Genomic DNA, 16716 nt, shown 5'->3' on the forward strand with positions numbered 1-16716 from the left:
GCAGTGAAATATTAAGTAATTAATCGATCAAACTGAACAAACAATGAAAAAAAGACATTTTGATGCAAAACATAAAAATTTTTCCTTTGAGGGAAAAGATCGTACTTTCTTCGAAAGAAAAGAAGCCCATTTAAAACGACAGCGTTTGGATGCACCAAGTAGTAATGGTTTTATAAATACTGCCAAACAAGCTACACTTGCTTCTTTTTATATGGCTTGGCATATTGCAAGACAAAAGAAACCCCATAATATTGCTGAATAACTTATAAAACCTGCTGCCATTGACATGGCACGTATCATGTGCGGAGATGAAAGTCAAACAAATTACAAAAGATACCATTATCAAATGATACAATTCGTTTACGAATTAATGATACGTCATTTGAAATTAATAATCTACTTATGTCTGCTATAAAAATTGTTGGTTTATATAGTATTCAACTGAAGGTAACGACAGATGTAAGTAAAGATGGATAGAAAATAAACAGAAGTCGAATTTTTTTTGAGAGAAAAGAAACACCCATTAGCTTCTAAATTCTCCGAGTTGAAGTGGATTACTCAAGTTGCTTATTTGTCGGATATTTTATTTGAAATAAATAATCTAAATACGTCTATGCAAGACTATTATTTTAAAAATAAACTCAAATTATTGAGAAATAAGGTTGAAGTAAAGAAACTTGCTTCATTCCCGAATCTTAATTTACTTGTTGAAGACAATAATATTGATATCACAGATTTTGAAATAAAGAAAATTATTATTAATCATTTAGAAAAATTAATAGCAGACTTTGATCGATATTTCCCTGCAGACGATGTCAAATATAATTCGGTTCGAATGCCATTTAATTTTGATGTGCTTTGCACAATGAATTTGTTAATATTCATCAATTTCAAGAACAATTAATAGAAATACAAAGTGACCAAGTACTTCGATACAATTTCTACAAAAACACTGAATCTTTATGTGCTTTCTGGTTAAAATTTAAAACCGAAAAGCCAATAATTGTTAAAGAAGCCCTAAAAGTATTATTGCCCTTTTCAACAACATATATGTGTGAGGCTGGTTTTGCGGCTCTGTGTGTAATCAAAAACAATTACCGGAACAAGTTATAGATATGCTCCTTGACAAGCATTCAAACGAGTTATAAATATATTTTAATTTGGTCAATAAAAATTATTAAAAACACTTGATTATTAAGTTAAAAAAAATCATCATCATAGAATTGAAGATTTTTGAAAAATACGATCTAAAATAAAACAATGAAAAAATTTTGACTTTTTTTTGGGTCGCGGCATGAACATATTTCTCAAATTTGGGTCACGGCTTAAAAAGATTAAGAACCACTATTGTAGAACATTATCGATGTATACAGGAAGATAATAAAAATTTTATACCGGATCAAATAATGAAACACACGTTCTTAGTTATAACAATTCAATTTATACTGTAACAAAACTCAAGCCTTTCGAAATTATAAAAGGTCATAAAAACAATCATGACCCGTTTGACCTGAATAATCATTTAGTTATATCTCAATACGTTAAGAATCATAAAGAAATCAGTAAACGCTTATACGAAATCGAACTTTTAGTATATTCAAAACAAAAAACCGACTGCGTAAAAACCAGGGCCGCCCACAGGGGGGGACAGATGGGGCACTTTGGCCCGGGCCCCCCATGCTGAGGGGCCCCCGAATCAAAGGAAAAATTATTATTATTTTTTTTTAATCAATTTATTGGATGTTTATAATATAAATTTAAATTCTCTATTGTTTAAAAGCTGATGATGCAAATTTGAAGTTAATATTTAAAATTACAATACTTTATATGTGGAGTGATAGAAAACTAATATTTTGTTGAATAACATTATATTATGTTCTGTTATAACGTATTTGTTGCTTTCACTCATCGTGACAAACTAGAGAAAATTTCGAAGATAAAGTAAAAAGGCTTAGGAGGTAATCATAACTCGGAAAATGAATGAAAACATTCTAGGAAAAATGCCAATTATAGGGAAGGGGCCTAGTTCGATTTATTGAAGGTTCTCTCCCCATCTAATTACGATAATCATATGAAGTTATTGAAAGTATCAAACACGGCATTTTTTCGATTTACCAAAGCTACCAGATGAAGACATTGATTTATCAAAAATTTCAAATTATCGAAGTTTGAGTTATTGAGAGTCGGCTTTAACATAAAGAGCCTTTGGCTTCGGATTTTCACGAAACTTAGTTTCCGGTTTTCTGCATCCAGGTATCGAGCTCTCAGAATTTTATACAAAATAGCCGGTTAATAACATCCCCACTTTAAACACTCAGTAAACATTAAACAAATACTAGTCAGTAGTACCAGGCAGTTTGTGTAGTGTGCAGTGTTTAATCCTCAGCTGACGGGAATTTATTGTGCGAGTACTTACCTATACGTATTATAATTTCAGATGAGTGAATTTCTCTTTCAATTTCAATTAGATTTAATATTTTGTGTATAGTTACCGGAACGTATTTTACTTGCGAAAAGATGGTTTGAGACTAATATTATAAATTATAATTAATCATATTTTACTTGGATCCAGTCAAACTGTCACAGTTTATTCATTTTGCGAAATGATTTTTTTTCTTTCAACCGTTTATTTTTTTGTTTTTTTAAGCCTACAAAAGGTACAGCTTAGTTTCTAAATGTTCGCCCTACAAAGAAAAGTGAATATTGCGTCTTTAAACCGTCTTCTCAACTTGTTTTTTCTAGTCAAATTTCTCAAAGAAAACAAATTTTAATCTAAATTAATTGAATGTTATGTAAATTCAAATAAAAATGTTTAATTCCATTTATTTATAATTGATGTCCTTGTTGGTTAATAGGTCTCTGCATAATGCCGTCCAATTGATCGATTCCTGGATTTTGCGTATTTGTTTCCCATACTATCATAGATTATTTGGATTTTTTTCAATGTCTTTAAGAAACCAATTGTTCATTATTAAAGATCTTGACCAAACCTCTTTTTGAGCATCGTCACACTAGCTTTTTCTTCTCAATCATTTAGAATAAGCGATGTTTTACTGTATTCTGGTTTTGACTAAATTTATTAGAATCGGTATTACTTTCGAAAGGTAATTGATTGAAACTCTGCCTTTTGTTTCCACACTTTTTTTTATTATTAATTTTTTTAATTATTTATAGACTTCTTTAGTAGAGCCTGGCTCCCTGGCTTTCAGTTATATCTTTTATATCCTATTATCAGCACTCACGTATTACTTGGCCACAAGTTGCTCACAAACTGGTGTTATTCATTTTTAGGTGCTAATCTTTAAAATGAAGCGAAATTACCCTTCTGGTGCCGAAAAGAGGAAAAAAATTATTGCGAAGAAAGCTGCAGAAGAACGAGGGAAAAGAACGCTTGACTGTTTTTTACTACCGAATGCAAATCTGTTGACTGACCGACTAGGGGACCCATCTCCATCCACTTCTCAATGTTTAGTGCCGGATCTGTATAATCGTGGAGAAGCTGAGACGATTCTAGTACCCAAAATGAATTGTTGAAAGTCTGTGGGGATAAAGTGAAATCAAGTATTATCCGGGAAGTTCAAGAATCACTATACTTTAGTATAATTGTTGATGGAACACCCGATATTTCCCACAAAGAACAACTAGTTTTCGTGATAAGATACATCAGTCGAAACGACGGTTTATGGGGTGTTTATAGATTTCTCCAGCTGTCTCACTTTGATCAAAAACAGGAGAGGCCATAGCGAACAAGATCAAGATTGTTTTGAAAGATTCTCATTTAGATCTTCAGTTATGCAGAGGCCAAGCCTACGACAATGCCTCGAACATGTCAGGAAAGTTTAAGGGGGTCAAAACGAGAATCCTTAATGATAACCCTCACGCCTACTTTTCTCCATGTGGCGCACACTCCTTAAATCTCTGTGGCGTTCACGCTATGGAAGTGAGCACAGAAGTTAAGTCATATTTCGGCAACGTTCAAAAGTTGTACAAAACTTTTTCAATGAGTCCTAGTAGATGGAAGATTTTGCAAACAACTACCGGAGTGTCCCTCCATTCAGTTTCAACCACAAGGTGGAGTGCTAGAGTTGATGCGATTCGTCCCCTCACTAAAAGGTATCAAGACATTATTCATGCTTTGGTCAGCATATCAGATGAAACGAACTTACCACCAGAAACGCAGGCTGACGTTGATGCCTTGATTACATGGATGAACTCGTTTGAATTTGTTTTATTTACCAAAATTTGGTATAAAACTTTGAAAGTGATTGATGAAAGGAATAAAGTCTTACAAAATTCAAAGATTACCGTAAAGGACTCTGCAAAAATAATGGAAGGCTTAATTTCGGACATTGCAACTATAAGGAGTAGTTGGGATAAGTTTTTGGAAGAGTCCAAGTCAATTGCGTCGACCTTCCTAATATCGCCTGAATTTAAGCCGACAAGAGGGAGAAAAAAGAAAACGTTTTTTGATGATTCGGAGGTACCTGACCATAGCTTCAACGTGACAGATCGGTTCAAAGTGGAAGTTTTTTTGCCGTCCATAGATTTGCTCTCTTTGGAAATAAAATCAATAACTGAGAAGATGAAAGAATTGTCTGATGTATTCACACCGATCATATCTCCTACCGAAAACACGTTACAACTTAATCAACTCTATGTTGATGGTGTAGCAGAAGATCTGGTCAACGGATACCCACGAGATCTTACAAAGGATGAGTTAGCAAATGAATTGACCATTTACTTTAAGCTACTTAAAGATGGCGTGATCAACTCAGGAGAAGGAAACTTGAACTGTGCAGTTGATATTTTGAACAACATTTACCAAAAAGGCCTTGAACACATATTACCGCAAATTTGCACCTGCTTACGATTACTAGCTGTAATACCAGTTTCAGTTTCTGGTGAGAGAGCCTTCAGCAAAATGTCGCTCATAAAAAACAGGCTGAGATCTGCAATGGGAGAAGATAGACTTAACCACTTAATGATATTAAGTATTGAACATGACATAGTAAGAAAAATAAGTTTTGATGAAGTGATAGAGGATTTTGCCAGATTAAAGGCAAGAAAAGTCAAATTATAGATAAATGCAGTGTATATTAATTTGAATTTGTTTTGCTTCTTTTATCATTATTTTTGCTGTAAATAAAATTCTACTTTAAACTTATATGTATTATGTTATTCACCCTTTGAATTTTTAATCAAATCTAAAAATTTATATTTTAATTAAAATATATTTAAATATTATATATTATATTTAATATCGGCAATTCCCGGTTCTGGCACTAACTTTTCCACTAATTTTTTCAATTTATTAATATATTTGTATAGATTTAATCTAGAATAAAAAATAACACCAATAATTAAAAATTTATGTTTTGGTCTGTATATGTTTCTTTGAAAATAAGCAGCTTTTAAATATTTACAGACCTTAAAATTTTGTGGTTGTTCTTCTCTAAGTTGTACTTTGCAATCTTTTAATAATTAAATTAAACATTGTTTTCCGTATATATTTCGAACGCTGATTGTGACCTCATCAGGGGATGTTTTCGATTTCTCATTTAGAAGATATATATATATATATATATATATATATATATATATATATATATATATATATATATATATATATCAATAGAGTTGCTTTCTCAATGAAATGAAATAATTCTAGTCAGCGCTCGAGATATATAGAGACAAAAATGTAAATTTCAATGAAAACCTAGTAACTAATAAAGTACAAAAAAATAGGTGCTTATTAATAGCAACCTTTAAGTTAAAACATTATTTGAAATATGTTCGATTTTGATTATGATTCATTGGAGTAATGAAATTTCGATAATTATGCGACTAAAAAAATAAAAAATCAATTGGCAAAAAAATTTCTTTTTCGCAGAATGATCCCCACCCCCTCCCCAGCACTATCAGACCCAAATGTAAACAGGGCCCACCGAGAGTCTCGGAGAGCCCGGGGCAAAAGCTGTCTCGGTCCGAGACAGCTTTTGCCCCGGGCCCCAGAAATCCTCCGGGCGGGACTGGTAAAAACTAAATTAAGAAATAAGAAACTCCCGAAATTTAAACAAACTAAAATAATCAAAGATAAAGGTATTCTGGTTAAAATCGATAAAGGTAAGTATCATAAAAATATTGTCCGAAAACTAAGAAGTAATGGTCGGAAATTGTTACAGGATGTCGACGAGGACGCGAATCCTGATGCTTTACCTGATTCTTCGCGTCTTTCAAGCGACCTGTGGTGTAGAAGAAATACAGGTTACGAAAATTCAAAACTTTCTTCTTCTTATCCAATTAGGAAACGCTAGATTAGTGCAGAGCTTCTTAAACTGTGGGTCGCGACCCCCAGGGGGGTCGCGAGACTACTGAAAAAGGGTCGCAAAGATTTGATACTTATAAATAAAATTTTAAAATTAGTATACACACTACGTACAAATATAAATACAAATAAAAATCATACAAAATACTTTTGTAGTTTTATTATAACTATTTTTTGAAAAAAGTGGCAATGAAAAACTGTTAGGTAGTGCCTATAAATGAAAATATGGAAGTAGCATTTAAAAGATTTTCAACTGAACGTTCGACATTGATGTCTGGCCGCCGGCGTCAGTGTTTGCAAGATAACTTAGTGATTATAAGTACCCAGACGCCGCGTCGCCTTACAGCTTACACATACAATACGGAAGCATAATCAAGCTAGGCTAGGCGAATCGGCATATTATTTTTATAAAAGAATAATAAAAAAAATTAAATGAAAGCTTCTTTTTCGGCGTCTTTGTGATACGGTGCCTTTGTGCGCTGCACACTTTGAACACGCCATGCGTCGGGGTTGATCTGATCATAATTTGTTGTCATTGCACTGGTAAAGATTCGTGTGTAGTTATTTTTCTGTTTGTACTTCAGTTTGGACTCAGCTTTGTCTTCGTAGTGACATGTGTGTATTTACTGTGTAATTTTCAGTTGGTGTTTTTAATTATTACGTTAAAGTTCAACTACATTTTGTTTAATTATTTGTTATTATTTAACCATCATCGATAAATGGCTAATTAAAATTCCAACTAATAAGTCTGCCACGCCGTCACAACCAAGTTTCAGTGCTTCAAATCCGACTTCTAGCAAAACAAAAAAAAGAAAATATGACGAATCATATTTGCAGTATGGCTTCAATTGCTCTTTTCACACCAATGAAGAACAACCAGTGCGCTTAATTTGCAAAGAAGTTTTGGCTGCAGAAAGCATGAAACCGTCAAAACTGCAACGACATTTGAATACTAAACATGCAACGTTATTAAAAAAGCCAATAGAATATTTTGAGCGTCTTTTGCAAACATCAAATAAAGAAAAGAACACTTTGGAGAAGTATGTTACTTTGAATGATAAATATCTATTGGCAGTTTCGTATTTGATAGCAAAAACGAAAAAGCCTTTTACTACTGGAGAGCAACTTTTACTACCTGCAGCTATAAGAATGTCTGAAATTGTTCATGGAAACCAGTGCTGAAATTAGTAAAATTCCATTATCAAATGACACTGTGTCCAAAAGAATTTCAGACATTAGCAATGATCAATTTCAACAACTTCTTGTGAGGCTTAAAGACAGCTCAAAGTTTGCAATACAACTGGACGAGTCGACAGACATTTCAAAAATGGCACAGTTGTTACTTTTTGTAAGATATATTTATGAGGGAAGCATTCATGAAGATATACTGTTTTGTCGTCCTCTGGAAGGTCATACTCGTGGAAAAGATATATATATATAAAAGTAAATGAGTTTTTTGAAAAAGAAGGATTAAATTGGAAAAATTGTGTTGGTGTGTGCACAGACGGTGCTGCAGCAATGACCGGACAAGATCTTGGTTTTACAGCATTTGTTAAAGCTGGAAATGATCATATTACATTTACACATTGTATGATTCACCGAGAGGCACTTGTTAAAAAAATTGCACCAGAATTAAACACTGTGTTTTTTGATGCAGTCAAAATAATTAACTTTATTAAAAGTCGAGTACTTAATAGTCGATTGTTTAAAAATTTGTGCATTGATATGGATTCGGATTATACAAGTTTATTGCTACATGCTGAAGTTAGGTGGCTATCAAAAGGTCGAAGTTTGAAACGATTATTAACTTTAAAAGATGAAGTTCTTATATTTCTAACAGAGCAAAATTCTAATTTGGCCGATTATTTTCACGATAATTTATGGCTTCTCAAGCTATGCTATTTGGCAGATATTTTTGATAAAATCAATGATATGAATTTATCAATGCAGGGAGTATGCGTTAATATGTTTATGTTAAAAAATAAACTTGAGGCCTTTGTTAAAAAAATTCTTATATGGAAGAACAGAGTGGAAAGTGTATCGCTCGAAATGTTTCCATTTACTGACGAGTATATAATTAGTAACAATATTTCAAAAAAAGATACTCCTATAACAAAAATTATAGTTAATCATTTGAAGGATATGGAAGTTTACATGCATAGGTATTTTCGCAATGATATCGATACACAACAATGGATTTGCAATCCATTTTCAATTGAAATAGAAGAAATTAATTTTTTGAACTTAAAAGCACAAGAAGAATTTGCCGAATTAACAAGAGATACTACCTTGCGACTCAGATTTTCTCAAGTGCCTGTGCATGAATTTTGCATAGAAATCATATCAGAATATCCCCTACTATCGGAAATGGCAATGAAAAAATTACTGCCATTTTGTACAACATATTTATGTGAATCAGCCCTTTCCACATTAACTTACATAAAATCAAAATACCGTTCAACTTTAATAAACGTTGAAAATTTATTACGATCTGCACTAACTCAAATTGAGCCTAGATTTAATTATTTGTGTAAAAATAAACAATCACATCCGTCACATTAATATTGTTTGATGTTAATATGTTTTTATTAAAAAAATTGTTACAAAAGTTTATTTTTTCTTCTCATAAAAAAATTGTTACAAAAGTTTTTTCTATTGAATAAATATATATATAGTTTTATGTCATTCTATTTATTGTGTTTTATTACGACCGATATCCCGTCAACGTTTCCAATTATATATATGTGAAATGAATGGGTACGTATTCTTTAATCCTTATTTTATTTACATTGTAAAATAGTGCGATATTACATCTACATCTACGGTTAATATATATTTCATTATATGCAGGAGGGGGTCGTTTAAAATTTCCTAAGCTTGAAGGGGGTCGTTATATAAAAAAGTTTAAGAAGCCCTGGATTAGTGTATAGTAAACATAGATTTAAGCTAACTTATTAAGAAAATAGATAGTCTAGTTACGCATTTCAATTACATAAAAAATAGTATATTACAACTGTAACCACTACAAACACTATATCCTATCACGCTTTAGCACAAAACATGTTAATAAGAACCGGATATTTGAGCAACATTATAAAGAAAAAATTCGAAAATTTGAATCCTCATATCAGAAATCGAAGAGGCTTACTAAATGGCGTTAGTAAAATATACAAATGGCTATTTGGAAACCTCGATTCAGATGACGAAATAAAATACGATAACGCAATTACTTTATTACAACAAAATCAAAAGAACATTATCCATGAAACTAGCCTTCAAATTTCTCTTTATAAGAAACTCATAAATAAAATAAAAACTTTAAATAAAAATCAAGCAAACTTTAATAATGATTTGCAACTATTATCTAACGTTTCAATGTATGTTGTATCAGATTGATTTAGACTGTAAGTCAACAATAACGTTTATAGATAATATTGAGCATGCAGTTGTATTTTCGAAACTTAATTCTGTACATACGTCTATAATTTCTAGTTACGAGATACTAGACATAATTCAACATTTAGGAAAACTATATTCAGAAAAACAAATTCCTAAATTATCTAACATTTTAACATCTTATCAATTTCTTGGAACTCAAGTATCAATCAATGATTCGAAATTAGTCTTTGCTATCTACGTACCTATCTCTCTCAGAAACATTTGAATTCTACCTCCTTTTTCCCATAATCCAAAATAATAAAATGTACACTCCTAAATTCCCTTACCTGGCACGAACGCAAAATGAAACCCAACCAGAAAAAGAAGAATGTCCACCACTCGAAGATACCTACTATTGACGTCAAAATTTTGTTCAAAAGGGATAATTGCACCCCTAGTCTACTTGAAGGGACAATCTCAATGATTGCCAAATTCTAGAAGTCAATATCGAAGAAACAATCATTCAAAGAGCAAAAGAAGTCTTGATATCGCCGATTCAACAAGAAAAAATACTTTCAAAATGTCAATCCGATCAATACCTTGAAATAGAAGAACCATCACTTGTCAAAATCCCAAAAAATTGTGAACTATGTATCAATAATCAACGATACATCAGTGACGACAAAATCAGTTACGGTAAACCAATTGTCCTGCCTAAATTAGAAACAAACAAATTGTCAACTTCAAAACACTACGAAAAATATAACAAATCTCAATTTCGATTATCTTTTCCAAATCAACGAATTGTCAAGAAAATTGAAGCCGATTCAAGAAATTTCCAATACACAGAGTCATACAACAACAATCGAAAGCCTTTTAGCGATAATATTCATTATTTTAATAGCAGATGTCTTGTTCAAATTCAAATAAAAAATTTTAGTATGTAGAAAACCCACAAAAGAAAAAAGTCGAGGAAACCTGGAAAGGGCCCAAAAATCGAAAAGTCAATCCATACTTTTCGAGACTTAAGGAGGGAGGAGTTACGTACGCGGCTTATCAAGAAAACTTAAAAGCGCAGCAGAAACATTATACTTTCGGAGAAATTGTTACTTAACAATATATGTAGATAAATCTTACTTTCTTGTAAATTCATTTTATATAATTCATTCTCTGTTCAGAACTCTAACAATAAACTTGTAATTGCTTTAATAAATATATTTTTCAAAAACGAATTTTTCGTTAAGAAAAATAAAATTCAGATAAATGGATACTACCTTTTATAACTTGTCTCATTTGTGAATCATTTCAAAACATACTTGAAGATGTGGATTTTTAGAGTTAAAAAATGTTTGAAAATAACGAAATATTTCATGAGGATAATTTGTTTTCTGGAATTGATTAAAAGACATTCTGGGTTTGAGTCGAGTGATTTGGATTCTAATTATTATTTATCTAATCAATGGTTGATTATAAGTATCTACCAGGAAAGAAAAAATTGGTAAAGTCAAGTTCTTAGGTTAAAATGAAAACTTAGTCTAAAACGCAAAAGGTGAATATAATTTCTTGTTCAAAAACTTACTATTAATGACATATTTGATTCTGTTGAAATTTAGCGTCCTCATAATCTCGTTCACCTCTACTTATATCCCCTTTTCAAATATGTTTCTAGGACAGTGGTCGCCAACCTGTCGATCGCGAGCTACCGGTAGCTCGCCTAGGCAATTCTAATAGCTCTCACAACGATTTTAATTCCACAAAAAAATCTAATTGTCATAATATTAAACACAAACAGCGGCAACGTTGCGGTGCAGAGCCGGATTAAGCTAGGGGCTTGAGGGGTTATAGCCCCGGGCCCCAGGTCCAAGAGGGTTCGATACCACAAATCTAACGTATTGATATTATTTTTAAAATTTTGTTTTACAAAAAAAATGGATTCCATCTAACTTTTTAGCCTATGCACCCTAACTCTTGATCGTATCTAATATAATCTTTATCATAAAAAAAAACAAATAAGCAATCATATGCGAAAACTGTATTTGTTTTTGAAACGTGTAATTCGCAGGAGAGCGTGCGCGCCGCCTATGGAAGCACCCGCACGGCGGCGTCGCGCGTGCAGGTCCCGGCATTTGTTCTCGTTTCGCGGAAAAACAAAAGCTTGCACTCACGTGCTCGTGCGTACTCAACACAGCGGAGATGTCAGTTGTGAGTTGTTCATCTCCCTGTAAGCGTTCGACATGCAATATTTTCTTGTGTTGTGTGAAGTTGATAGATAGAATTACCAAAGATAAATAATTATTTTTCAAGCGAATTAGACCAACAAAAAGAAAATAATGAGAATGACGAACAATTGCAAAATGAAAATGCTGGAGCAAGTTATTCTTCAGATAATCTTGAAGAAAATGTGTCAGTGCCAGTGACGACAGATAATGTTTTGTGTGATATAACAAATGACAATACTCTAAATTATGCTCCTCACAGCGGGCACGATAATAAAGATTTAACAGTTGAACATGATGAAAAAAATCAAAGGCTTGAATTACAAGAAGTAAAAAATGAAATATTGTTAGGTACATTGTTAAATTATTCCTTAATAATTATGATTACTATAAATGTCAATCTTCAATATCTATAATTGTACACAAGGTCATGAGGCTTTGAAGATTGTTCCTAATTTTGAATGAGTAAATGTAATGAGAGAAACTATTGCAATTGTTGTTTTTTTTCTAGATGAAGCCGTCGTACACAAGGATCCTGCTTTGTGGCCAATTTTTTTCACTAATAGGGATCGTCAGAATTATATAGACAAAGGATACATTTTTTTTCAAAATAAAAATGAAGAATATCTTGCATCGAAGCGAGATTATGCTCAACAAATTAGATATTTTTCTTCCAAACATTTTTTTATGACTCTCGAAAATGGAGAAAAGGTATAACGAAAGTGGATTATGTACTCCGAATCGACTGGTACAATATTTTATTATGTGTGCAAGTTATTTGCTAATAAGTCTAATCGCACTAATGTGTTTGTGAAGTTTGGATTTTGCAACTGGAAGAAAACTGCGGAAACCATAGAGTCATGAAAACAGCAAAGAGCATAGACATTGCATGAATGAATATCTTCAATATATGCAAAAAAAAGAACACGTCGATAAAAATATGATAAATGCAATGCAACAAGAGGTAAAATATTGGGCAGAAGTTTTGAGAAGAGTCGTAGCAACTATTCGTTTTCTTGGCGAAAGAGGTCTTGGTTTCCGCGGTACGGATGAACATTTTGATTCGCCTCACAACGGAAACTATCTTGGAGCTTTAGAATTGATTGCTCAGTTCGATCTTTTTTTACGCCTGCATATAGAAAATTATGGTAATAAAGGCAAAGGGAATGTTTCTTATCTTTCGAAAACTGTTTGTGATGAGTTTATTACTTTGATGGGTGATGTTTTATTAGAACGCATAAAAAGTGAAATGAAAGATGCTAAATACTGGGGATTGATTGTAGACTCAACACCTGATGTTTCGCATGTAGACCAGTTATCAGTTATATTTCGCTATTATTTAAATTCTCATGTGTTCGAAAGGTTTTTTTGTTTTATTCCTATTCACAGCCATACGGGTATATCTTTGAAACATGAATTACTGAGTTTATTTAGAAAACACGACTTGTTAATAAATGATTGTAGAGCTCAATCATACGATAATGCTCGGAATATGTCAAGAAAATACCAAGGATTACAAGCTCATATAAAAGAATTGAACGCGCTAGCTTTCTACGTTCCGTGTATCGGACATTCTCTCAATTTAGTTGGTGAATGTAGTGTAGAGGAATGTATTCAAGCCATAATTTTTTTGGCTTACTTCAAAGATTTTATACTTTTTTCACTTGTTCTACGCAGCGATGGGAAATTCTAATGGCAGTGTGTAAGGCTCATTTGCAAAGCTTGTCTACGACTCGGTGGTCACGTCGTAGCGACGCTGCAAAAGATTTGAAACAAAACTATAAAGGTATTTATCAAGCACTTGTCACCATAAGTGAAGATGAATCACAAAAGGCTGATGTGCGCCAAGAAGCCCGTTCACTAGCAAAAAAAATCGACGGTGTTGGAAAATGCCTTTATGACTGTATTTTGGAATTCTGTTCTAAATAGATTTGATAGTGTCAGCAAATATATCCAAAAAGTAGAGTTAGACTTGTGCACGGCAAATAATATGCTTCTATCTCTGGCAGATTTTGTAAAAGATTTACGTAATAATTTTTTAAATTTTAAAGAGGAAGCAAAAAACCTTGGTGATTTTGTGATTGCAGAATATGCAGACGCCAAAAAAAGAAAAATAACGAAGGAGCTACCCGATGGATCCACCACAATTGAAACTTTAACAGGGGCTGATAAATTTCGTATTCATACGTATGTTCTCATTGACAAACTCACTGTTGAATTAGAGAAGAGGAATGAAGCTTATTCGCATATAGTAAATACGTTTGAGTTTCTTTTAAAGCTGCATCTGATGAAAGATGATATTATCGATGAGAAGGAAATTTTTAGTGAAAACTTATTCGAGTGACTTGAACGATAATTTTTCAGATGAGCTTAAACAATTTATTCCTCTAGTAAAAAGAAGCAGCGATCCACTTTACACCAAAGAAAACACAAGTCTAAATCCTGTGAAAATTTTAAATTGGATGGTAAAATTCAATATGATTGATGTATTTCCCAATACCTCTATAGCTTATCGTATATATGTTACAATACCTATCGGTAACTGTGAAGCAGAGCGATCATTTTCAACTTTAAAAAGAGTTAAAGATCTTCATCGCGCAAACATGGCAGATGGAATATTGTCAGCACTGGCTAGATTGAAAAAAGAAAGTGAATTGTTTAGAACAATAGATTTTGAAGAACTCATTCAAAATTTCATAGCTCAAAAGTGCAGAAAAAAATTCTAATAACTTTTTCATGCAGTACTCAAAAGAGCATATAAATGTATACTCGAATATTTATATATATATATATATATATATATATATATATATATATATATATATATATATATATATATATATATATATATATATATATATATATATATTTATGGAAATTGATATCCAACTTGTGTTACGCAGAACTTTGGCGAAGACATCGCTGCAACAAAAATGGAAGTAATTGAGTTTCAAAATGATTTAGTCTTAAAATCGTTAGTCTCAAGTACCAAATGTATCTGGCCTTTTGTAAGTAAAGACAAATATTCAGTTCTATGCCGTGTTGCCTCGAAAGTGAAAGCGTTATTCAGTTCAACCTATTTTTGTGAATCTTCTTTTTTCAAGATGAAGTTTATTAAGAACAAATATCGCAATCGACTGACAGATGAACATTTGGATAATGGTATTCGAATGGCTGCATCAAATTATACTGCAAACATTAAAAAAATTATCGATGAGTCTGAGTGTCAGCCTTCTCATTGAACATGCATTTTTATTTTTCAATTAAATAATAAAATAAATACATATAATGATAAATTAACTGTGGATTATTTAATTTACGTTGCGTTACGTGGCTTCCGAGTGGGTAGCTCGCAGTTTATTCCAAAATTATCAAAATAGCTCAACACATTGAGAGGTTGGCGACGACTGTTCTAGGACTTTGGCTAGCAGACTACAACGGACTTTTATAATTTCAAGGAGTTTCAAGAAAACCTTAAAAAACAACATCTTGAATAAGAAATTATATTAATATTACGTCGCTTGAATATATATATATATATATATATATATATATATATATATATATATATATATATATATATATATATATATATATATAATTTGGTCTCAAATGAAGGCATTAGTTTACAAAAAAAAATTAAAAAATTACTTCTCCTCCACAACTGCGATAAGGATTATTTGATATTAGGAGATCTTTACGAAAGCGGATCATAAAGTGCATTGAAGTAAATGGTGGGCATTTTGAGCATTTGCTTTAAGTTTTTTATTTTTGTTTACAAATTTGATATTGTTACATATTTAAGGAATAATAAATTTTTCTTATGAAAAAATTAGAATTTATTGAACTTTTTAGAAGTAAATAACTCGATAACCGATTGAGTTACACGAATCAAAGAAGAGTAAATTTTTTTGTAGAATTGAACGCTTGTAAGTTGTAAGTTTAGCCCAAAAAAAGTTTACTTTGATTTTGTAATGTATCCCACATTAAATATTAAATTTGTTCCAATAAGCATAGGCAACCCTTATTACTTCTTAATACGATATTTCGAATATTTAACGCAGACGTTTAAGAGTTATTTTTTATTGTATGCATGTACGGTTTCCTTATTGTAGTAGGAGTTCGCCTCTCTCTTCTTTTCGAATCGTTGAACTGTTAACATCGAATACACGGTTGTCAGATTGAACACATTGTAATATTAATTTCGAATTGTTTCTTTTTTAATTAATAAAGTTAGTGAGTTTTCACTCGTGGTACTTTTTCTCAACTCTAATAAGACATTACAGTTGGCGACGAGGTAAAACGGAAACGCGTATATTATTTTTTTTTTTTTTTTGGTTGAGAAATTGTCCAGAAGTAAGGCCACTTAGCCAATATTTGCCAGAAAAAACTTAAGAGGGGTAATTATTTTTTAGATAATAATAATTCTGATTTATCATCTGATGGTGAAAACAGTAAGTTTGATCACATTTTTAATTTATCTGCTTCAAATGATAAAATCACAATTGAAATAACAATAAACAAGCAACTGTTTACTTTTCAATTGGACACAGGGGCCTGGGTCTCTGTAATTTCTAAACAATTTAGAGAAAAACATTTGCATAAGTTCATTGTTTATCGAACCAGCAAAACTTTGGCAAGTTATGATGGTTCAAGTATTCATCCTTTGGGATTTATTGAGGTAGAAGTGACTTTTAATTTAAAAACAGAAACAATACGGTTGTATATAATTTCTAATGGGGGCCCTCCGTTATATTACTCTTAATCCTGTATTGTTAATTGATAAATACCCATTGC

General features: G+C 31.9%; 2 protein-coding genes across 2 annotated transcripts; both read left to right on the top strand.

Annotated features, from left to right (window-relative positions):
* Positions 1-3826: 3826 nt before the first annotated feature.
* On the top strand, positions 3827-7507 carry LOC130896566 (uncharacterized). The gene is made up of 2 exons (XM_057804746.1): positions 3827-5059; positions 7163-7507. The coding sequence occupies exons 1-2, from the start codon at positions 3827-3829 to the stop codon at positions 7505-7507; spliced, it is 1578 nt and encodes a 525-aa protein (XP_057660729.1).
* A 1878-nt stretch (positions 7508-9385) lies between these two features.
* On the top strand, positions 9386-14645 carry LOC130896567 (uncharacterized). Its single transcript, XM_057804747.1, has 7 exons — positions 9386-9702; positions 11766-11924; positions 12008-12270; positions 12843-13233; positions 13309-13519; positions 13597-13822; positions 14284-14645. The coding sequence occupies exons 1-7, from the start codon at positions 9386-9388 to the stop codon at positions 14643-14645; spliced, it is 1929 nt and encodes a 642-aa protein (XP_057660730.1).
* Positions 14646-16716: the final 2071 nt, after the last annotated feature.

Source organism: Diorhabda carinulata, chromosome 7 (genome assembly GCF_026250575.1).
Source record: "Diorhabda carinulata isolate Delta chromosome 7, icDioCari1.1, whole genome shotgun sequence".
Classification (NCBI taxonomy): Eukaryota; Metazoa; Arthropoda; class Insecta; order Coleoptera; family Chrysomelidae; genus Diorhabda; species Diorhabda carinulata.